This window comes from Labrus bergylta, chromosome 20, assembly GCF_963930695.1.
Source record: "Labrus bergylta chromosome 20, fLabBer1.1, whole genome shotgun sequence".
Taxonomy (NCBI): domain Eukaryota; kingdom Metazoa; phylum Chordata; class Actinopteri; order Labriformes; family Labridae; genus Labrus; species Labrus bergylta.
In genome coordinates, this window is record NC_089214.1 from 6,041,275 (window position 1) to 6,065,442 (window position 24,168).

At 38.8% G+C, this 24,168-nt stretch overlaps 3 protein-coding genes across 5 annotated transcripts; all 3 read right to left on the reverse strand.

Moving 5' to 3' along the window:
- Nucleotides 1–1,638: 1,638 nt before the first annotated feature.
- Nucleotides 1,639–9,297, reverse strand: LOC114921969 (ADP-ribosyl cyclase/cyclic ADP-ribose hydrolase 1-like). 3 transcript variants are annotated; one of them, XM_065949078.1, is made up of 8 exons: nt 9,180–9,297; nt 4,005–4,125; nt 3,776–3,911; nt 2,686–2,759; nt 2,527–2,600; nt 2,293–2,376; nt 2,075–2,155; nt 1,639–1,975 (listed from the first exon to the last, which is right to left on the reverse strand). In XM_065949078.1, the coding sequence occupies exons 1-8, from the start codon at nt 9,218–9,220 to the stop codon at nt 1,921–1,923; spliced, it is 666 nt and encodes a 221-aa protein (XP_065805150.1). In that variant the 5' UTR covers nt 9,221–9,297; the 3' UTR covers nt 1,639–1,920. The 3 variants fall into 3 exon arrangements, with proteins under 3 accessions (XP_065805150.1, XP_065805151.1, XP_065805149.1); XM_065949079.1 differs by having other exon boundaries at nt 9,176–9,198; XM_065949077.1 differs by lacking the exon at nt 9,180–9,297 and adding an exon at nt 5,694–5,894.
- A 4,391-nt stretch (nt 9,298–13,688) lies between these two features.
- On the reverse strand, nt 13,689–17,336 carry LOC109976792 (ADP-ribosyl cyclase/cyclic ADP-ribose hydrolase 1-like). Its single transcript, XM_065949080.1, has 8 exons — nt 16,778–17,336; nt 16,518–16,638; nt 16,281–16,413; nt 15,878–15,957; nt 14,958–15,031; nt 14,504–14,587; nt 14,238–14,327; nt 13,689–13,813 (listed from the first exon to the last, which is right to left on the reverse strand). The coding sequence occupies exons 1-8, from the start codon at nt 16,924–16,926 to the stop codon at nt 13,780–13,782; spliced, it is 765 nt and encodes a 254-aa protein (XP_065805152.1). The 5' UTR covers nt 16,927–17,336; the 3' UTR covers nt 13,689–13,779.
- Nucleotides 17,337–21,043: 3,707 nt separating this feature from the next.
- Nucleotides 21,044–23,846, reverse strand: LOC110004191 (ADP-ribosyl cyclase/cyclic ADP-ribose hydrolase 1-like). Its single transcript, XM_065949101.1, has 8 exons — nt 23,616–23,846; nt 23,415–23,535; nt 23,186–23,321; nt 22,112–22,185; nt 21,943–22,016; nt 21,701–21,784; nt 21,483–21,563; nt 21,044–21,383 (listed from the first exon to the last, which is right to left on the reverse strand). Exons 1-8 carry the CDS (start codon nt 23,765–23,767, stop codon nt 21,329–21,331), a joined length of 777 nt encoding a protein of 258 aa, XP_065805173.1. The 5' UTR covers nt 23,768–23,846; the 3' UTR covers nt 21,044–21,328.
- Nucleotides 23,847–24,168: the final 322 nt, after the last annotated feature.

Sequence of the window (24,168 nt, forward strand, 5' to 3'; positions counted from 1 at the left end):
GATATAAAATATACCAAAGTAAAGGGACTAAAAGACTAAACACAAGAAAAAAGGATGTGAGTGAGTGATATACGTTTTTATGGTGAATATATATCATTTAAGGCCTACACGATGGTGCAGTGGCTTGGGTTGTTGCCTCACAGCTAGGAAATTCCTGGTTTAAATCCCCCGTCATGCAGGGTCTTTTTGTGTGGAGGGTTGCATGTTCTCCATGTGCATGGGTGTGTTCTCAAGATTTCTCCCACAGTCCAAAGACATGCTCATGCTGACGCTAAGGTGCCCATAATTGTGAGTGTAAACATGGATGTGTGTCTCTTTATGTCAGCCCCATGACTGAAAAGACTGACTGGCGACCAGGATGTAAACCCAATGACAGCTGGGATTGGCTCCAGCCCCCCATGACCACGAAACGGGACAAGAGATGATGGATGGATGTCAGCCCTGTGTTGGACTGAATTGATGGATGACAACCCTGTGTTGGACTGGATTGATGGATGTCAGCCCTGTGTTGGACTGGATTGATGGATGTCAGCCCTGTGTTGGACTGGATTGATGGATGACAGCCCTGTGTTGGACTGGATTGATGGATGCCAGCCCTGTGTTGGACTGGTGACCTGAATGTACACTGCCTCTCACCCAATTACAGCTGGTATGGTAGGTACCAGATAGATACCTCTTAACTGTGATCCATCCACCACACATCGGACCCTCACGTTCAGTACTGAACTTCTTGGAAAACCAATCGACCACATCTTTTGTTCCACTCCAGAGCATTGTCTTAGCTTAATAAATTAAAATGCTGCTTTGTATAACAGCCACACGCACATTAATCAGACAGTTGTGTGATCGTGGATGTTTACTTTGTCACATTGATGTTTGAAGGGGGTTTCAGCAAAGAGTGGTTCATAGTCTTTCTCCAAAACGCCACAATAATCATAGGCTTGTTCAAAGTTAGTCCAAACGTTGTCACAGCTAGAAAATAAGGCATGTGAAGAGTTGATCAGACAAATCATAAAGCCATAACAAAAAGCTTCATGAATGTCGCCTTGAATTGAGCTGTACAGTACGAGGAGTCAGCAGTACTGAAGGAACAACCACAATCCAGATCCCAACAACCCCACCAAAGACAGCAGCACTGATGCAAATGTTCCTTGTCGACATCATGTTTAAGCTCCTTTCATGAAATAATAAACTCTGGAAGTTTTCTTCTCATAGAGCTTTTTTGTATTAGTGCTCCTATTGAGAACTCTAAGACGTTTTATGATGCAACAGTCCAAGTCCAGATGTCGCCCTTAAGCACCAGCATAAAACCAAACCAACCACCAGGCCACCAACGCCTCATGGCTGGCCTTTTTGAGTGTGTAGCACCAGACACTCCTCAGGAAGCACAGGAAGGATGAATACTGGAAGCCTCAAAAGGTAGTTTCAGCTCCATGTATTTTACTTTCAATCACACAAAGGTTACCTCTTACATCCCTCCCACGGGACAGTGAGCTCTGCCACGACAACTGTCAAGGCTGGACCACTGGACAAAGTGGTTGAAGTGACTTGATTGGGGGAACTTTTGCTGCCAATCAGCCGCATAAGGTAAAGCAACACAGTGATCTTTTTTTCCTAATTTTCATCAATGACAATCAATTTCATAAGACACTTTAATTTAAATATTTCAATGCCACAAAATCAGAAGTGCGATCATCAGTTGAACAGTCAAAGCAAGAATGATTTATAAAAAGAAAGAGAAATATATATTTTTAAAATATTTTGAGACATACATCGATCGTGAACTCCAAAAACTGAATCTATAAGACATATAATAGCACTTTAAAACATTTTGTAGGGATGAAAAAACGATTTAATTACATTTCTTTTAAGCTGCTTCATATTGTTTTTGGCTAACATTGTAGTTTGACATTTAGGCCTTCACCAGCAGGCTCCACATGGCGTGTTGTCTTCTATACACGTCTCCACACGTGATCTACAGTGAAACAAGAGATGTACTGAATGAATACACAAAATAACATGATGTCTTTTTAACACCAGCAGTATTGGACAATGTCTTATTATTCGTACGTACTTAGTCACTGCTTTGCAGGCACAACCTATTCTTTGATCCAGGTCCTTCCTTAAAGTCCCGAGGGAATCACAGGTACAGGCCCTGAAAAAAAGAAACTGGACTGATAACTATACACCTATTAAATGCCAAGCAAAAACTTTACAGGACATCCAGACAGTTATACAATTATACTCTACAGCATGAAGGCAAACAACTGCTTTAAAGAAATGAACTCGTACCTAATCTCCTCAGTGACCAGAACCACAGTGAGGTCCTTTACTCTGGGTGGTTGAAGATTTGGAACCTCTACACCTCCAAAGAAACTAAAAGTAAAATCAAAAAAGCAACATCCAATACATCAAATCAGAGCTCTCACATGAAGCAGCTTAATGTTCGAGTAAAGAGCGGAGAAACTTTATTTTATTTTTTTCACTGAAGGGTGGGGTACACATGTTGAGTGTAGTGCAGCTCACCTGTTAGAATCGTATGGCTCTTTTCTCTCACCATCAAGCATTACTGATGCTCCCTCACAGGCATATTGTGCAAACTACACACACACACCGTCATACACGTCACTAACCAAATCAGTGTATTTTTGGTTCAAACTATTGATTTTGCTTCTGGATACTTACCCTGGTTGAGGCTATTTTCCAGAATGAGCTAACAGGGTTGGGCAGGCAGTCCTCACAATTCTCAGTGAATGTTTCTGGATTAACAAAGACATGAACACACAAAGAACACATTGATGAATGTTACTTTTTCACAATTTAGAGTCACAATTCACTTTGTCAGAAGCATGTAGCTGAGCTAATTATTACAATTGCCATCATTTGACATTTTTGGCCCATATTTGCAGGTAATTTGATATTTTAATGACAATACTGATGTGTTCTTGTCAGGTTCTTGTTAAGTTTTTCACTGGGACTGGTAGCCTATGTTGTGTTTAACATGAGCGCCCTCTGGTGGAGCCCCTGCAGACTTAAGTGGTGAGCCCTGTTAATTGTTGCCGGTCTCAGCTGTAAGTTGTCCCCATGGTAACGTGATATGTAAATTATGCTCCGCAAAAATACGACACAGTAATTTCGTTTTTTCTTGGTTTAAGTGCTTTTTATCTTCGTGGTAAGTTGAGGACAGTCTATGAATTTAATATCAAACAGTTTTGTGACTTTTGTACGGATTTTTTGAACAGTAATCTTGTCTCACCTTGTTGTAAAGCTATGATAGCTTCGTCATTAACTTACTAACCGTTAGATAACAGTTAGCATAATGATTTCTGTGTTTTAGCCATTTCTGTAGCTTGTTTTTTATTTTTTTATTTTATTTTATTTTTTACAAAAATTGGCTGAGAGACTCAATATATGTAGGCTATGTTGGTGTCAAGTACATTTACGTTTTAATACATTTAAATATAAACTGGCCAATTTGCACTGTCGTGTTCCTGTGCAATATCTGCAGCTTATTACTTGAAAGCGTGTTGGAGCCAAATGTGAATATTTACACCTGGTTTATCACACAATACAACAGAAAGTAGACTACACAATCAATGGAGGAGACAATACAGTTCTTGTGTAAAGATTGGCTTTAAACATTTGGATGAATGATGTATTTATCCGTGTATTTGTGTGGGGTTGATGCATGCAAGTTTTTGTCTTTTTAGCTGCTACACTAATCTGTTTCCATTTTTAAGGCTATATGCCATACACTGTGACTCATGAATCTTACCATTGTTTCCCTTTTCCCCACACCAGCTCAGTCCATTCAGCACATATCCCAACAAAGTGTCCTCCAAGGTCAAGAAGCAATCTCTCTTCTTGGTGAACTTATGGACCAAATCCTTCGTTTTGCTCCAGAACATCGTCTAATACCAGAAGAGTTGATGTGACGTTGGTAAATATGTATACACATAAGAATCTGCTTTAATTAATGTGATTAAGGCTGATCATATGTTTACTTTGCCACATGGATGCTTGAAGGGGGTCTCAGCCAAGAGTTGATCATAGTTTTGGTCAGAAACATTACATTTCTCCTTTCCTACGTAGGCCAGTTCAAAGTTAGTCCAAATAGTTTCACAGCTGAAAAATAAATGTAAATAAATACCGTAGTCAATTTCATCAACAAAATAGTGTTAACAATACTGAGGTTACAGAGGTTAACAATACTGAGGTTACTAAAACCACTTTTTTCAACTATAAACTTCTGTATCTGAGTATTAAGTAGTGTTATGGATCAATCCAAGTCCCAATCTCGACATTTGAGTACAAAGTATTTAAATTTTAAATATTGTGTTAGAAATGTGCGGAGTGTCTGCCCTTCCGTTTGAAAAATTCTAACGGCTATGTGGAGTACAGTATTATGTAGGAGTGAATTACTACGTCACCAAACCTATAAAAGCCTCGTCACCCGACTCGGCGAACTGTGGGGAGTTAAGTGTGTGTAGTTTATGAACAATTCGTTCAAAACGAACAAATCATCTGGGTGAACGACCTGAACTGAATCAGTTACTGAAAAGAGTCGTTCATTTCTCAACTTCAGTTGCGCTCTCCTCTCTCCCGTCTCGTGTCTCTCTCTCTCCAGACCGTAAGAGTCGCTCAAAGCCCGCCCTCCCTCTCCTTTCATATCAGTGATACGTACTGACTGAACCAACAGGACGGAGTCGGTCGGGAGCTCTTTGTCACTAAAGCCCGCCCCTACTTCTCCCTCTCATGTCTCCAAAATTGAGAAAGTAGCAAATATATTATTTAACATTCAGGTGTCGCGAAAATGTATGTGCTTTTTATAGCTGCTGTCAGTTTACAAACGGCTTTTATATCCAACTTAATTTCACTCAGCTGACTGTTTTAACATGTACTAACGACCGTGTTTCAGTCAGTACAGTGTGTGTGTGTGTGACTGAGGCTGTTGACTCGATCTTTCACGTTCAGTCAGTGTTTCGTTCACTGAACGTACTGAGAGGAAGAGAGTGACTCGGAGGCGGAGCTCTCGTTCATTTCGTTCATTAAACGAACTGAACGAGAGCTCCGCTGTGAATCACTGAACGAACTGAGAGGAAGAGCGGAGCTCTCGTTCAGTTCGTTCAGTGAACGAACCGGCTGTTCTCAGTACGATCGCGAGCAGAACTAAACGTTTGGCTGTGTTTCAGCTTATTAAATTTTGATTCACAGGCAGAGCTGCGGAGAAGTACTGAACGATTCGGTGAACGAATCTTTTGAACGAATCACTTTACTGAACTGATTCTACTGATTCAGTACACTGAAAAGAACTGCTTTTCCCATCACTACCTCTCGCACACACCTGCCGAACACACACACACACACACTCGCCTCGTTCTCTCTCTCTCCTCACTCACTCGCTCCCCCCACACACACACACACATGCGCACTGCACCCTGAGCCTGAGCCACTGTGTGTGTAGGGCAAACATTGTATCATGTTGCGGCTGATAACGGTGTGAAGCAGTGACTGGGCGAGTTTACCCCCCGCCCCGCCCCCCTCCCTCTCGAAGTTCATACATTGACGTTCTAAATGCATTTTTTGAAATTCCAGGGTAGAGCAGTACAACTGAAAATATGGTGTTTAGGTACAAACAACAAAGTTTCAACAACAATCTTTCAGTTTCAACAAACTGAAATACAGAGACTCACATGTGTTTTTCCTCTGGAAACTCCAAACACTTCTTCATGAATGTTTCCCTGAACTCAGCTTTTTTAGTCAGAAGTACCGAAGGAACAACAATAACCACGACAACCACGACAACTACGACAGTGACAGTACCCCCGATGGCCAAAGCCTTTTTGGAAACCATTTTAAAGCTTCTTGTATAAAATAAAGCTCTGTGGAAGTCTTCTTTTCACGGTCTGCCTTGTGATGCAAAAGTCCAAACTCTGCCAAAGGTTATCACTTTTTATACTACTCTGTGACCAAACACACTGGGGACCATTATCTCTCAAACCAGTTACATTTGATTATATTTAAAGATCAGTTTTCTGAACCAGCAACTTTCACAACCAGCTGTTACCATAATGCACAAACAATCACAAAGTTATTTTGTAGTTTTAAAGAAAATATGATGAAATATTCATTTTAAACATTATAGCTAACTTTGGTACAGCTAATAGGCTGTACACTGTCCCTGTCAAAATAAACAAATATAGGAAAAAAAAAAATCAGATCGAAATGGAAAGACAATGTGTTGGCATAAGATGTATTTATGTATTTATTTGTATGCAAACTCGAGACATATCTTGGGTTGATGACTTTCTGCATCTGCTAAAGCTGCTTAACGTGACAACAATGACAGAGCTCGATTGTAATCTCTGCCCGTTTTTTTTGTTGTTTTTTTTTTAAAACTAAATGGGAGCAGGATGGGATGGGAGTCATTGCATCTGGATTGGGTGGGATGGAATAAAATAACCACTCCCATGTCAGCAGCTCGCCAGCGACCTTTTCCTCTTAGCCTCAGCTGATGTATCAAACTGTACAGAGACGGGCTACCCACCTTCTGTTTATAACTGAAGGCTACTGTGTGAACAAGAGCCATAAAGTCGTACTTCTTATGAGATGACCGCGGGCCGCTGCCAAAGTTACACAGCACAGTCAACAGGCAATAGGGCTGTATGATGGACATGAGAGAGACGCCAATCTCCCTGTTGAAAGTTATTGTACTATTAAAGTAACCTTTGAAACGACTATTTAAAAAGGTGGAAAACTTACATATTGTTGCTTTAAGACTTTTTATCCTGGAGGAGCTGAAACCATTCACTAGTTATAAGTCCTGAAGGATGACTGTCTTGATGATTTGTAAACCCAATTAAGTCAAATAAAATCAGAACCATAAGATTATCTGGTTCTTTAATGATGAACTTCATAACTCAAACTACACATATCCCTGTCCTCATCTTTGTACACAGTAGGCAAGGCTAATATATTTATATAGCACATTTCATCAACAACAAGGCAATTAAAAGTGCTTCAAATAAGACATCAAAAGCATCATGACAGAAGAAAAAAGAAACATTAAAATAGAACATTTAAAAATCACTAAAACAAACTACTCACAATCACAGAAAAGAAAAGAACCATTCGGATATTCCTTGGCATATTTACTCCTCAAAATGACATCACAATGCTTTCAAATAATCAATAATCACACTTAGGAATCGTTCCTGTGTGTGTGTGTGTGCGTGCGTGTGCGCGTGTGTGCTTGATGCAGGAGTTGGACTGCAGCTGCAAACCAAGCAACTCTGCTTCAAATACTGGGCTTCAACTCCACCACTCTGCCAGACTGTAGACTCTGTAATCGCAGTCAGCCAATTTTCATGCAAATGACTCACACTTGTTCACCTTTGCCTAAAGTTACCTTCCGCTCAACTCCTGCCGCCATCTCACTCCTACGTCAACTGGATTAACTCAGCACACGTTCTGGACTCAAACTAACTGGCCTTCCCCCCTGCAAACTCACCTGCCTTGCTCAGCTCCATTTCCTGCCCGTGGCTTTTCCTATGCATACCCATGACCAAGAGGAATTCAAGTTTCATCTGCACCTACTCTCTGCCTCTGAGCTCTGCATTTTAGTTATCAAAAACCAGCAGCATATCACATCCTCTTTTCAGAGAGTGTCAATTTGGATAAGGAAAGATTCCCCTAAAAAACTTCTCACAGTGAAGAAGAAAACGTGAGGGTGCATGCAAAAAGTGAAGTAATTCTGCTACATCAGATCAGATATTACTCTGGTCAAAGATGAGGTAATAATCCCAAAAAAAGCAACAATTAGAAGATTTCTTGTTCATTTCATTTTAAGCCTTGCAGTTTAACCAGACAGGTTCCATAGCCTTTATTTGTATCTGAGGTGCACTCCTTGATCTGATCTCTGCAATGACGGACAAAGAAACAAGTGAAGTTATGAAGCTTTGTGTTATTGTACCCCCCCAGTATGCATGTAAGTATGGATGTGTCAATGGATGGATGGAGTGATTTATCAATGGATGGATGGATTTAGATCTGTATATCTCACCATACTTACTCAGATACGTGCATGCAAGTATATTTTACTTTTGGATCCAGTTTTTCACATATGCCCTTTAAATTCTCAGAGTCACAACTTGACCTATTTCAGAGAGCTACACCAAAAAGCTTCAGTCTCTTAGTTCAAAAACCTGTTGCGAAACAAACACTGTGCAAGAACACTGCAAGTTATCAGTTGTTTAAACATTACATTACCATCTTATAAATAATATGCATAGAGAAAATATTTTATATTTACAATATTTAAAAAAAATCTAAGTCAAAACCATGACTCACAACAACAAAAGCAGTATCTTACTCATATTTGTGTCTGATGACTAGAATAACATTCAGGTATCTCACTCTGGGGAACTTCAGTTCTGGTAACACGACTTTCCCGAATGTACTATCAAAAACATTAAAGACAAAGTTGCTTTATTGAATTAAATCAACACATTTTAAAAGTGTCGGCAATATGCAGCTCTCAAGTTAATTGACAAAACAACAACTGCTAAACTACAACAACATTTAATTTGAAAATAGATTATTCATGATAATGCATTGTTATCATTTTTGGTGATATAACAAAAAAAGTTTTTGTCATTAACAATTGTTCATAAAAAGGTGGACTGGAAGAAGTGAAGTATCTACCTATTGGGATTAAACGGATTTTCGGCATATCCACTTAGCAGTGCTGTAACATTTCCACAGGCATGTCAAGCAAACTATAGACATGAAGAAATGACAGCACATATTATATCTGGACAACAGGTCCATCACACAGAGAACATAAAGAGAGGAGAAGAAAGACATTTTGTGAAAATATAAACATGCAACAGCAAGTTTTTTACAAATTTTTCTTGGATTATAAATAGAACAACACTGCTGTTGGACATGTATATTTTTACACTCTACTTATATAAATTGTACCAAAGATAATGCTGTTTCTATTGTGTTTTTCATCAAATGTGAAAGCATTCATCGGGAATATATTTGCAAACTTCTTTTTACCAACACAAATTTTAAGTAGAACTAATTAAACTACTAATTAAAGTAGACATATCCTGAAAAATTCACTTTTACAGTGTTTTTGAACATATATTTGGGTAACCTGAGTACTTACTGACCCATACAATGTGTTACGGCCAGCTCGTGTAGGCCCTAACATTCAAAATGGAGGTCCACACAGTCAACTTGCTTCTTAAGTTTCAGTTCATTTCAGAACAACCAAAAATGCAAGGGCAAAGGGAAATAAGTCCAGTCTGTCCCGAGGAACCGACAGACAGCTCTGGCAGCCTGGCTTGTGTGCCCTTCCACTCAGGTGAAGCCCATCTGCAATCAGCAGGTAGGTGGGCGAGTCTCCCAACGCCCAGCAGGCATGCCACCACCAACCACCAGATGACGCCAAACCCTGAAACACAAAACACAAGCAGTACCAGGCCCAAACACCATGGCCAGGGCCGTCACACAATGTGAAATAAACCCACCCAGTCCTTTGTTTGTGGTCTGCATAAGTCTTACAACACAGAGAACAATGCTCTGTTTCAAATTTGTTCTCCTTGTGATGTCACAGTGGGATTCTGGTAAAAAAAAATACCCTCCCCTCCTGTGTTGTCTCTGGCATGTTTTTCCCATGTCCTCTTTGCTGTATCTTCAAACCTTACATGTTAAGCACTACAAGAGAATTGCTCTTTACGGTTGTATTGACCGTAATAAAAAAAAAGAAGTTAACTGTTGTTGCCACTTACTGCAGCTCAGGCTCTTTTCCAGAATGAGTAGACAGGGTAGTTCTCGCAGACATCACGTCCTGAGCAGTTTTCAGTGAATGTTTCTAGAAAACACATACATTTATGACTTTTTGTTTTTGCCATGTCAGAATGGCCGAATGACAAGATGACAATGGATCCCAGTAATAAGTTCTCTTTTGATTGACAGAGTCCTATATTAAAGGCAGGGTTGGTAATTTTCGAAAACTAGCATGATTTTGAAAGTAGCATTCCCTCAGTGCTCCGTCGAGTTAAACAGAGCAACAACGTCATTATATTTCAATTATCGTTTCTTATCTGCAATTCAGTCCGTAGCCTAAGTCAAAGCTCTCTCTTTATCTCTCTCTTATCATAATATTTTCACAATTTGATATTTAGCGCCCTCACATCTTGGTTATAGCATGTTAGCATGTGATTACAGAGCTCCAACATGACGTAGTATTATAGAAATATGTTAGAAGAATAAAAGTTGATCATTAACAGGAAAAAGTCATTATTGCCTCTTATACGAATCACTGGCCCAATCTTGAATAACATACATCCCTTACACAATCTCGTGTGTGAACAAAAGAGTGTTTTTAGTGGGAGGCTACGGCAGCTATGCTGCAAAAAGGACAGATTTAAAAATACTTTTTTACCTACTGCAATTGCACTTTATAACGAAACCCCTTTAAGTAAGGACAGAAGACATTTACACTTTTAAACTTTAGCCTGAGCTGCATATATCAAACTGTATATTTGCACACTTGACTGCTTTTTTATAATAATTCTTTATGTATCCATCATACTATGCACTGGCAGAGCTAGTATTTTGTACTGTTATCTATGAGTAACAGCTACTTATGCACATGGACTATCCATACCACTTTTTTATCCTGGCTATGTATTGTGGGCTCATGTTTTTTGTATGGATGGGATTTGTATGTATATATGTGTTGTGTTGTGTTTGTATGTATGCTGGCTGCTGGAACACCTAAATTTCCCTGCTGGGATGAATAAAGTATATCTTATCTTATCTTATCTTATCTTATCTTATCTTTATCTTGATTTCCTGGCCTACATGGGGATTGTATTAGAAATGGTAGCCATTATGTCTATACTGGACCAATTTTCAAAAGAGAATATTTTCAACTGCTCTAAAAGATAATGGTAACATGGTCACTACAGGTATGTGGTTGGTTGTATTACCAGATAGAAAATAAGAACAATTAAAAAACAAAATGAATAAGTGGAGAGAAGAGTGCCAGGTTGCTATGAACATAAAAGCGGTCCAAAGGTCATAATAAAACTATTCAGAGTGAAAGGTTTTTTTAATGCCTTTATTGTAGAGATAGGACAAGTGGATAGAGACAGAATTAGGGACAGAAAGAGAGGGAAGTAACGTGATGGAAAGGAACCACAGGTCGACTTTGAACCCGGGCCGTCTGCTTTGAGGAGTGCAGCCTCTGTACATGGTGCACGAAAACTAACCACGAGACCACCAGAGCCGCTTATCAGTTTTTTGTTTTTTTTAGATTTAACAGGGGAAATAATGATAGTGATTGCTTGTCTTTAACATGCAACATGTTCAACAATGTCCATCTGTCCGTGTTTCTGCAGACTAGTTTGTTTGACTTCCTTATTCTTACCTTATTAAGTTTATGATAACAGTATCTATAAACTTTTCACTGAAAACATAGTCATATACTAAGTATGCGATCCTGGCAGCTAAAGCATGATTTAGATTTGAATGTGAAGTTCAGCTGACTAACAGGCCTGTTTGCATGTCAGAAAGTATTGCATCTGAAAATGTAATACAACTTAAAGAAACATGTGTTTCTTTTGGGCTCTTCTTTCCTAATCACAATATTTTGGTTAAAAGTTAACATTGAGGTTGTGCAAACATAAAAGTACTTCGTACCTATAAGTAATATTTTTGGAAAGACACTTTTCAAAATACTTCAATAACTTACATCCTCCTCTATCCATTTTTTCACAGTAAGTCCCATAGATGTAGCAGGCATAATCTAAGTGTATTATAAATTAGGCTGGTTTTCGTGGTTGACACAGTTTACACTGACTTTGGGGATTTCTGTAAACTCACTTTTTCTACAAATGAAAAGGGAGGAGAGGTGAAACATCTTCAAGATCTTCAACGTAGTCCAGTTGTGTTTGGCTCAGGTTTTGAACTGACCATGACCTGGATGACGGAGCACCCGCACAGACAACAACAACAAAATAGTGACGGCAATACTATACAGTTTTCCCCAACTTTACTTTTCTTAAAGGCATTGACATTTCATTAAAGAGCCCATATATAGCCACTGCAATTGTAAAGAATTGTATTAATCAACATTTTTTACATCTTTTGCAGATTAGCGTGGGAAACTTCCAGTGACTGAACTGAATACAACCCGTAGGCCAATTCATTAAAAAAAAGGCAAGATCAATAAGATGACCTGCACAGACAAAAATCAGAAGTCAGGTGCTGCGGCTAAAGGGAAACTCACACATCTTGCAGGTTTATTTGGTTACTCAATGTTCGTACAGGCTGTTCTAAAAGGTGTTGACTCAGAGATTGATTCAGGGAAGAAGGAAAGGGGAAAACACGCTGCAGCCACTCCTCCAGTCACTGACCTGATTATGCAGGCAGTCCAACCATGAATTGTCTAGTCAACTCATGTATTACTGAAACCTATTTCAATATTTCTACATTTATAAAGCTGCATCCATTTCAGTCTCTCTGGGAATATCCTACCAAAAAGAAATGAAACCAACCTCTTGCACCACGATAAAAAAAATGAAGGTGATGATCTCTCCAAGACTTTTAAATAAGATAACAACTTTCCTATTTGTATTATGTTTTTTACAGAAGTCCTCATGAAGTTTTATATCTTCTGTGTTTCTGATTGTCTCCTTTAAACTGCTGCTGTAAAGCAAGTTGTTTTTCTGTCATGTAAAGTGTCCTACAAATAAAGAATTATTATTATTTATTTATTTATTTTAGTCAGGGGGGGTTTGTCGGGGTAATCTGTTATCACCATGTCACCACAATAACATTTGGCTTCTTAAGAAAAAACCCTTGATAACACAACTGCAGGCCTATTGTGGGTCTGTCTGCATTCCTCATAACAATTTAAAGTCCCTAAATGAACTATTTTAGTACACATTCAGACTTTATCACAGGTGTATTGTTCTACAGTCAGCTTAAAAAATGCTGCATGCTAGCCATTCTGTGCATGAAACAGAGCTTTATCATTATTCTTGGTTATGTAGGCAGAAGAAACACACATCATTTAGCCTGTTAGCATTAACCCTTTAGTGAACTGATGGATACTTACGGAAACGTTTCATTTATCAGTCTGATTATGGTTTCTATTCTGTGTAAGTGAAAGTCCAGAGTAGTAAATTGACTTTAGGACCTTGTTATTGTCTTAAAAATGCTAAAGACTATGATTAGCATGTTTTTGTTCATGGTCGGTACAGTGATTTAAAAAAACGTTCCTTCCCAGCACAGACACACACTGATTACGGTACGAGTGACACAGCAGCAAGTCACTGGAAAGGAAAGAGGAGGTAAAGACTGCTCAGCGGCTGAGCCTCCTCCTTCCTGCCCACAGCAGTACTCACACACTGAAAGGTCCACACTCCCCCTCTTAAAGTTCCTGTGTGTGTGTGTGTGTGTGTGTGTGTGTGTGTGTGTGTGTGTGTGTGTGTGTGTGTGTGTGTGTGTGTGTGTGTGTGTGTGTGTGTGGACATTCTAGTTCTACACACACAACAATGAAACCATCAGTAGGTGTGTGTTTTAATCATTAGGATTACCTTTCAAGATTTCTTAACTAAACATCACTTCATTGCGTTTTGACCTTTTCATATTAAACCAGAGACTGCTTTCATTTTTGCTCAAATTATTTTTATTGTGCGATCACAACTGAGTCAGTCAAATCACATTTTAAGTAACTCTTGACATTTACAGACTCCATCAGCAGGTATTTAATATTCTCTCCACCTGGGATCTGCAATGAAGCAAAGAATAAAAACTTTATTTATATAACACCTTGAAAAACACGGACATGAAAAAAGAATAAAGGAAAAGAAACCAAACACAGACAAACATAAACAACAGCAAGAATATAGACAATACAACATAATACAGAACAACAAAGAAACAACCCAACAGCATAAGAACCCACACAACAATAGACCCAACAAACACATTTAACCCGACCATCATAAGACACCCACAAAAAGAACGCAGGCAACACAAGAACCCAACAACACGAGCTGAGACCAAAAGGACCAAAGATGTGATGATACTAAAAGAGCTCACAGCTTCTAAAAACAGATAACAGCAATACAAAGCACAAAAGGAATAAACATGATCGATATGTGACAACCTCAGCATAGAACGATGTTACTCGTGATCTTCAGTGAACTTACCTGAGCACTTCCTTGCAATCGTAACCGATTTGTTTTTGTTTCAGCTCCTTTTTTAATTCCTTGAGGGATTTGTCGTCGCATCCCGGTCTCCTAAATAAAAGAAATGCAGGGAGGACACAGAACAGCATATGGTTTATTATGTTTACCAATTTGTCTTTGTATATATTTTAAGTCAACTGATGACAACTACAGCAAAAAAACAGGCCTATTTAGTTTCAAAGCGATGTGGCAAAAGTCTGCCATAAGAAATAAAAATGAAATCGTACCCTTTCTTCTTAACAGCCATAATAACAGCCAGTTTCGTCACTCTGGGATGTTCAAGATATGGTACCTCAGATTCTGCCAAGTAACTAATGACATAAGAGAAACATTGAGAAAGAATAAAACAAGTCAGGTTAACAGGGGCCGTTACATCAGGCAGCATTTAAAAGTACAAGTAAAGGGCTGAGATATTTTAAAACTTTGTAATACTTTGTCTTTTTCATCTCAATCAATCAATCAGACTTTATTTGTATAGCACTTTATTATACAATACAAATGTGCTCTCCATACTCTAGGGGGGGGGGGGGTTTGCAGACACTTGGAGGGAAGACATTACTTGTGACAATAATATTTTCAAATATGTCAGCTTAGGTGTCATGTCAAACATCACAGCATTTTTGGTTATCATCGAGGGGTTCATAAATCTGTCCACATTTCAAGTGTAGAGCTGCTGCCTACCTGTTAATATCGTATGGTTCTTTCACATCTCCATTCAGCAGCACTTTGACTTCTTTACAGGCATATTGTGCATACTACAGCAGACATAAGAACAAGTTATTAATTATTTATTTCATACAATGGTTGATCTATCCATCCATCCATCCATCCATCCATCCATCCATCAACCAACCAATTAATCAACCAATCATACTTCATTATCTGTCAGGTTTCTGCAGCTAGGCTCAGTTGTGTTTTAAAGACACAGGCATTTGACAGAAAAGTGTTTGAGAAATTAAGAACAAGTAAGTTCAATCAGGAAGACTATAACTGCCTTCATGATCGGGTATATCTCTCATTCATCGCTTTTTGAACACTCACTCATGTTTCCGCTGTCACTCTCGAGCTGTCATTTTTGGCCTGTCAATGGGTAATCGGCTGTCTCGTCAGCGGTACTCATCTAACCAATCACATGGCGTTCCTCCCTGATTTTCAACCTATCATTGTTCTGCTCCCCTTTTAAATATGATTCTTTCTGTGCATTAGTTCCTTCATGCTGATGTTTCGAGCGCCCCTCCACCTCTCCATCACCGCCAGTCTTCACAGACTCATCATCCATCAATTCGTCACCCATCCGGTCTCATCAAGTCATCAGCTTCACCACCACCAGGGTCTGGACTCCATGGGGGGGATTTATTCTGTCGATGCTCAGAATTGTCATTCTCCAAACACATCACCCTACCCATAGAGTCCAAGCGCCAAAGTATTTCTGTCAAGTCACATTTCCATGTTATTGTAATAAATCATTAGTTAGTTTACTTGTCTCTCCTGATTGAACTATATCTAGTTCCCTTGAGGCAAAGTGTTTCTGTTTTTGTACATGTCACTGACTGAATTAATGTAAGTGATGAAAAACGAGTACTTTCTCGCTGGGTACTTACCCTGATGGAGGCCGTTGTCCAAAATGAATTAGAAGGGTTGATTTTGGGCTTCGTACACTGAGAGAAATCAGTGAAAGTTTCTAGAATAAAAGACAATAAGTGTTTGTGTGATAGTTTACAGAGTTTAGACTTTAAAAAGATACAACTGACTGTGAGCGATATCAGGAATGACAAAGTGTCTTTTTATCTGTATTCAATTCAATTCAAGTTCATTTGTATCGCACTTTACATAGAAATGTATACTTAGTGTGCTTTACAGAAGACACAAATAAACCAACACAATATAAATGATCACAACTAGATTCAAAAGCACATTTGTAAAGGTCACATATTATACTATACTACACTGAACTGTTTCTGATTTAAAGGCTACGTCTTAACGTCACTATGACTAATGACTTACTCGGGCTGTTCTCCTCCCCACACCAGAACAAACCGTCCAGCACGTATCCCAACATAGTGTGTACAATGGGGACGTAGCATTTTCCTTTTTTAACCAACTTGACCAAATCACGTGTTTTGCTCCACAGCAGTGACTAACCCCAAAAGAGATGATATGCCGTTGTTCAGTATACACATCTGCTTTAATTCATAAGAATAAGGATGTTACTCAGACAGATGCGTGGTTAGGGATGTTTACTTTTTCGCATGGATACTTGAAGGGGAACTCATCAAAGAGATCGTTGTATTTGTCTGGAGTGACAGTTTTCGGGTCCTTCCCTACATAGGCTTCTTTGAACAGAGCCAGTGCTTTTTCACAGCTGAAAAATAAATGTTATTACTTAGTACAGGAAAAGTTGTTTACACTTTTTTTATATATTATAAATATGATAGCAAACAATATGTTTTTACTCAACCCAGATGTTAATTCAAGTAGACTAAAAATTCAAAGAGACTTACATTTCTTTTTTCTCTTTAAACTCCGAGCACTTCCTCATGAACGTATCTTCGAACTTTTCAGGAATCAGCAGTACCGATGGAACGAGGACAACCACGACAACCACGAAGGTGATAACGCCACCGATGGCCAAAGCCTTTTTAGAAACCATTTTAAAGCTTCCTGTAGTGGTGGGCGATAAAACGATCTTAGATCGTGAAGATATTAACGTGCTGACGATCTGCCAAAGCAGGGAGATCGTAGAACCGGGCTAATGTGTTTATTCTATCATGCTGCAGTCTATGCTCCGATACAGACGCGTCTCCCTCCCTCCTTTTTTGCTCCGCAGCGGTGAAAATGAAAACTAAACAAAAGTCTGCAAAAAGAACTCCATCCCGGTTATATGCAACTGTTCTGATATTTTTCCAAACCGACGCGCTGCATAGTTTGCACAGTTAAGTTTACATCTCGGATAGTGACACAAGAAATCGTTTAACGACCCGGAGACGTTAACAGTCTGCAGAGAGACAGACAGAGCGGAGCTCTGTTGAGACTGTGGTCAAGCTGAGCCTCTTCCTTCCTGCCCACAGCAATACTCTCACACTGAAAGGTTCACACTTCCCCTTTTAAAGTTCCTGTGTGTGTCGACATACACACGCCCTCGCTTCACACATATAATAGAGGTGACATTCTAGTTCTACACACACAAGAATGAAACCATCAGTAGGTGTGTGTTTTAATAAGTACATACGCCCTCGCTTCACACATATAATAGAGGTGACATTCTAGTTCTACACACACAAGAATGAAACCATCAGTAGGTGTGTGTTTTAATAAGTACATACGCCCTCGCTTCACACATATAATAGAGGTGACATTCTAGTTCTACACACAAGAATGAAACCATCAGTAGGTGTGTGTTTTAAGTACTTTCTTTTCAGAGATGTCGTGTTTTTCTTTATCTTCATACACCCTCGTCTAAACTGAGGCAGCAGCTTCCAGTTTCAAATGATCAAAAAAGAAACACAAAAGCACAAGTGCTCAAAAGTTGGACACATAACTAAGACAACAAACTGAGTAAAATGTGTCTGGAAACTCATGTGGAATAGAAGTAACTCAAGGAGCTAGTAAGGCTGTGGGGTTTGAGATAAGTGCCTACAATACTCATTGAATCATTACAGACATAGCACTGAAAATAAATGTATCATTAGGATTACCTTTCAAGATTTTTAAACTAAACATCACTTCATTGCGTTTTGACCTTTTCATATTAAACCAGAGGCTGCTTTCATTTTTGCTCAAATTATTTTTATTGTGCGATCACAACTGAGTCAGTCAAATCACATTTTAAGTAACTCTTGACATTCACAGACTCCATCAGCAGGTATTTCATGTTTGCACTTCTCCAGCTGGGATCTGCAAATCTGAAACAAATAATAATAACTTTATTTTGTATATAGTACCTTGAAAAACACGGACATTAAAAAAGAATAAAGGAAAAGAAACCAAACAAAAACCAAATAATATTTTCAAATATGTCAGTTTAGATATTATTTATCACTGCATATTGATATTAATTATACATATATGTGTTATTTTTCTATTCCAATCTTTAACAGAAACATTTAGGTTAATCATTATCCCTGAACATAATGTAATGCAGCTGTTAACTTCATCCTCTCATTAAGGTAGTGACCGTTTTAGATAATGACAGCAGGAGGACATGTGTGCAGCATGACTCCTTGAATGCAAAGTAGGCCAAGAGTTATGTGTAAAACTTGGAGAGGAACTAAGCGAGGAGATCAATCCTCGCTTAGCATTATGCTAACAAATAACATGGGAAATCCCATAGAGAAACTGCAAAGCTAGCGGAGTAAGCGTTACACATTTTACAAGAAAATAAGTACAAAATATGAAAACGAACAGTCTTCATGAACTCACAGTTACTTTAAGAGATATGCAGGAGCTTTACTAAACAACATGGGAGCTAGGGACAACCCATGACCGACATACAGTGGCCACGTTCATACATATATGAACGTGGCGATGAGCTAAGCTAGTGCTCATGAGCATCATAGCTAAAGTACCTTAAAACCTTCAAAACACATTTAAAACACATCCTGACACACACTTAAGGATGGTGTTAGCTTCTACATGTTACAGAAGAATATACTATGGACCACATGTATGTGATTTGTGAAATTTACTCACCTGTAAATAACAGGGAAATAATGAGACAAAGCAATGTAGTGTGTTTCCTTTCCTCGCTTCTGTCAGTCTGAAGACGAGGTCTGCCGAGCAGACTAAGCTGTCTCACCTGAAGGTTACGCCTCCTTGTGGCAAAAATTGGAACTACACTCTAAATGAGATTTTACACAAAGTAACAGAACTAATGCTCCCAATTACACATTTAAATATTGAAATATACACAATACACAAAAATAAATCACATAATGTGATCACACATTTCTGTGTGGCACACATGGGTGCAGTCCAAAGACATGCTCATGCTGACTCTAAGGTGCCCATAGGTGTGAGTGTAAACATGGATGTGTGTCTCTTTATGTCAGCCCCATGACTGGAATGATAGACTGGCGACCAGGATGTAAACCCAATGACAGCTGGGATTGGCTCCAGCCCCCCTTTGACCCCGAAACGGGACAAGCAGTAGAGATGATGGATGGATGTCAGCCCTGTGTTGGACTGGATTGATGGATGACAGTCCTGTGTTGGACTGGATTGATGGATGTCAGCCCTGTGTTGGACCGGATTGATGGATGACAGTCCTGTGTTGGACCGGATTGATGGATGTCAGTCCTGTGTTGGACTGGATTGATGGATGTCAGCCCTGTGTTGGACTGGATTGATGGATGTCAGTCCTGTGTTGGACTGGATTGATGGATGACAGCCCTGTGACCACCAAGTCACCAGCGCCTCATGGGTGGCCTTCTTCAGTGTGTAGCACCAGACACTCCTCAGGAAGCACAGGCAGGATGAATACTGGAAGCCTCTGCTGTTGACTTACAAAAGGTAGTTTCAGCTCCATGTATTTTACTTTCAATCACACAAAGGCTACCTCTTACATCCCTCCCACGGGACAGCGAGCTACAGGGACGCCGATAGGAACTCCGGGCCCCGTGAAAAGATTTCTATGACCATCACACAAATGACCCATAAAAAGAATTATACTTTGTTTTACTCCCTGAAAATAGAAGATAAATAGTCACTGTAATATTTCCTCATAATTTAAAAATTATTTAAACTTTGTAATATTTGCACCTTTCAGACATTTGAAGCATTTCCAGCAGCATTATTTGACTTATTAACTTGCTATAGCCTAGTTAATGTTGTAAAGGCTTTTATTGTCTAAGTGATCTTATTGGTTAGCTTATTGAATAAAAGATTCTACGTGCATTAATGATAAAATGTAAACATACAATAAATCTGAATTAGATTCTACCATGACTTTAAAATGAGTCTATAATAGTTCTTTTCTGTTCTGACTTCACTTTAATTCTTCTTACACTGCATTATCATTTGTCTCACCTGACGTTCAAAATATTGTTTTTTGGGCAGAAGTAGCGGACTCAGTTTTGATGCTAGCGCGACAACATTGATATCAGTTGTTGATATAGTTTACAAAGAATATGTTGATATCAAATATGTTACGTTAGCTTGCTGGGAAAGACTTTAAATATCGCTCCAAAGTGGACTCTTGGTTTTTAAAATAGGGTCATATGAAGTCGTATCGATGAAGGGGATTCATATGATGAATTTATGCATGAAACACAAATTGAACAAAACGATATTCTTGGCTTAATCTGGTTTAATCTGCAGCTTGCCACATCTCTCACTCTTTTAAATTCAGCCGAGAGGTGCGGGGCGGACTAAACCATTCTACGCATTCAGAAGGGGGGAGGGGGGCCTTTGAGACAGACTTCACGTTTTTTCCAGAAAGGAATTCTGAATGTTTGTTTATTGATTCAGACAATTTTAGTGATCTTATTGCGGTTATAATTTAGAGAAAAAGAGCTAAATAAGAAATACATTTTTATTTCAGGCCCATGAAGGGCCCCCCTCCCCACTGGGGCCCTGGGTAGTCAGTCCCACTTTCCACCCCACTACGATGCCCCTGGCGAGCTCTGCCACGACCACTGTCAAGGCTGGACCACTGGAAAAAGTGAAGAACTTGAAGTGACTTGATTGGGGGAACTTTTGCTGCCAATCAGCCGCATAAGGTAAAGCAACACAATGATCTTTTTTTCCTAATTTTCATCAATGACAATCAATTTCATAAGACACTTTAATTTAAATATTTCAATGCCACAAAATCAGAAGTGCGATCATCAGTTGAACAGTCAAAGCAAGAATGATTTATAAGAAAAGAAAGAGAAATATATATTTTAAAAAGATTTTGAGACATACATGGATCGTGAACCCCCAAAAACTGAATCTACAAGACATATAATTGCACTTTAATAAATGATGTAGGAATGAAAAAAGGATTTAATTACATTTCTTTTAAGCTGCTTCATATTGTTTTTGGCTAACATTGTAGTTTGACATTTAGGCCTTCACCAGCAGGCTCCACATGGCGTGTTGTCTTCTATACACGTCTCCACACGTGATCTACAGTGAAACAAGAGATGTACTGAATGAATACACAAAATAACATGATGTCTTTTTAACACCAGCAGTATTGGACAATGTCTTATTATTCGTACGTACTTAGTCACTGCTTTGCAGGCACAACCTATTCTTTGATCCAGGTCCTTCCTTAAAGTCCCGAGGGAATCACAGGTACAGGCCCTGAAAAAAAGAAACTGGACTGATAACTATACACCTATTAAATGCCAAGCAAAAACTTTACAGGACATCCAGACAGTTATACAATTATACTCTACAGCATGAAGGCAAACAACTGCTTTAAAGAAATGAACGCGTACCTAATCTCCTCAGTGACCAGAACCACAGTGAGGTTCTTTACTCTGGGTGGTTGAAGATTTGGAACCTCTACACCTCCAAAGAAACTAAAAGTAAAATCAAAAAAGCAACATCCAATACATCAAATCAGAGCTCTCACATGAAGCAGCTTAATGTTCGAGTAAAGAGCGGAGAAACTTTATTTTATTTTTTTCACTGAAGGGTGGGGGGGGGGGGTACACATGTTGAGTATAGTGCAGCTCACCTGTTAGAATCATATGGCTCTTTTCTCTCACCATCAAGCATTACTGATGCTCCCTCACAGGTATATTGTGCAAACTACACACACACACACACACACACCGTCATACATGTCACTAACCAAATCAGTGTATTTTTGGTTCAAACTATTGATTTTGCTTCTGGATACTTACCCTGGTTGAGGCTATTTTCCAGAATGAGCTAACAGGGTTGGGCAGGCAGTCCTCACAATTCTCAGTGAATGTTTCTGGATTAACAAAGACATGAACACACAAAGAACACATTGATGAATGTTACTTTTTCACAATTTAGAGTCACAGTTCACTTTGTCAGAAGCATGTAGCTGAGCTAATTATTAAAACTGCCATCATTTGACATTTTTGGCCCATATTTGCAGGTATTTTGATATTTTAATGACAATACTGATGTGTTCTTGTCAGGTTCTTGTTAAGTTTTTCACTGGGACTGGTAGCTTATGTTGTGTTTAACATGAGCGCCCTCTGGTGGAGCCCCTGCAGACTTGAGTGGTGAGCCCTGTTAATTGTTGCCGGTCTCAGCTGTAAGTTGTCCCCATGGTAACGTGATTTGTAAATTATGCTCCGCAAAAATACGACACAGTAATTTCGTTTTTTCTTGGTTTAAGTGCTTTTTATCTTCGTGGTAAGTTGAGGACAGTCTATGAATTTAATATCAAACAGTTTTGTGACTTTTGTACGGATTTTTTGAACAGTAATCTTGTCTCACCTCGTTGTAAAGCTATGATAGCTTCGTCATTAACTTACTAACCGTTAGATAACAGTTAGCATAATGTTTTAGCCATTTCTGTAGCTTGTTTTTTTTATTTTTTTTTTATTTTATACAAAAATTGGCTGTGAGAGACTCAATATATGTAGGCTATGTTGGTGTCAAGTACATTTACGTTTTAATACATTTAAATATAAACTGGCCAATTTGCACTGTCGTGTTCCTGTGCAATATCTGCAGCTTATTACTTGAAAGCGTGTTGGAGCCAAATGTGAATATTTACGCCTGGTTTATCACACAATACAATAGTAGACTACACAATCAATGGAGGAGACAATACAGTTCTTGTGTAAAGATTGGCTTTAAACATTTGGATGAATGATGTATTTATCCATGTATTCGTGTGGGGTTGATGCATGCAAGTTTTTGTCTTTTTAGCTGCTACACCAATCTGTTTCCATTTTTAAGGCTATATGCCATACACTGTGACTCATGAATCTTACCATTGTTTCCCTTTTCCCCACACCAGCTCAGTCCATTCAGCACATATCCCAACAAAGTGTCCTCCAAGGTGAAGAAGCAATCTCTCTTCTTGGTGAACTTATGGACCAAATCCTTCGTTTTGCTCCAGAACATCGTCTAATACCAGAAGAGTTGATGTGACGTTGGTAAATATGTATACACATAAGAATCTGCTTTAATTAATGTGATTAAGGCTGATCATATGTTTACTTTGCCACATGGATGCTTGAAGGGGGTCTCAGCCAAGAGTTGATCATAGTTTTGGTCAGAGAAGTTACATTTCTCCTTTCCTACGTAGGCCAGTTCAAAGTTAGTCCAAATAGTTTCACAGCTGAAAAATAAATGTAAATAATTACCGTAGTCAATTTCATCAACAAAATAGTGTCAACAAACTGAAATACAGAGACTTACATGTGTTCTTCCTCTGGAAACTCCAAACACTTCTTCATGAATGTTTCCCTGAACTCAGCTTTTTGAGTCAGAAGTACCGAAGGAACAACAATAACCACGACAACCACGACAGTGACAATAACCCCGATGGCCAAAGCCTTTTTAGAAACCATTTTAAAGCTTCTTGTATAAAATAAAGCTCTGTGGAAGTCTTCTTTTCACGGTCTGCCTTGTGATGCAAAAGTCCAAACTCTGCCAAACTTTATCACTTTTTATGATAAGATTTATTGATTCATTACTACTCTGTGACAAAACACACTGGGGACCATTAACTATCAAACCAGGAGGATTGATATTGCAATTTTACTGATAACCAAATTTGTCTAAACAAATCCCAACACTTGCTTGAATAAGTATTAACTTCCCTATATGGATGATGAGGGTATTATTTTCATCAAAATGTTTCAGTAAAACTAACAATCCTATTTTTTTGATTCAAGAATATCGTTAAATTATTTTAATGGGAAAATGTCAAACACACCTTTTGCCTATCGTTGGGTCAGCTAAGGGTCGC

Excerpts from the sequence above, each read along its gene's own strand:
- LOC114921969 (XM_065949077.1), bottom strand. The coding sequence starts at position 5,854 with ATGGTTTCCAAAAAGGCTTTGGCCATCGGGGGTACTGTCACTGTCGTA. Across the intron at positions 2,156-2,292 it reads CTGGTCACTGAGGAGATTAG|GGCCTGTACCTGTGATTCCC; the intron begins GTACGAGTTCAT and ends TCTTTTTTTCAG. Across the intron at positions 1,976-2,074 it reads GCCTGCAAAGCAGTGACTAA|ATCACGTGTGGAGACGTGTA; the intron begins GTACGTACGAAT and ends GTTTCACTGTAG.
- LOC110004191 (XM_065949101.1), bottom strand. The coding sequence starts at position 23,767 with ATGGTTTCTAAAAAGGCTTTGGCCATCGGGGTTATTGTCACTGTCGTG. Across the intron at positions 23,322-23,414 it reads TCAAGCATCCATGTGGCAAA|ACGATGTTCTGGAGCAAAAC; the intron begins GTAAACATATGA and ends TTCTGGTATTAG. Across the intron at positions 22,017-22,111 it reads GGAAAATAGCCTCAACCAGG|TTTGCACAATATACCTGTGA; the intron begins GTAAGTATCCAG and ends GTGTGTGTGTAG.
- LOC109976792 (XM_065949080.1), bottom strand. The coding sequence starts at position 16,926 with ATGGTTTCTAAAAAGGCTTTGGCCATCGGTGGCGTTATCACCTTCGTG. Across the intron at positions 15,958-16,280 it reads TGGGGAGGAGAACAGCCCGA|AAACTTTCACTGATTTCTCT; the intron begins GTAAGTCATTAG and ends CTTTTATTCTAG. Across the intron at positions 15,032-15,877 it reads GGACAACGGCCTCCATCAGG|TATGCACAATATGCCTGTAA; the intron begins GTAAGTACCCAG and ends TGTCTGCTGTAG.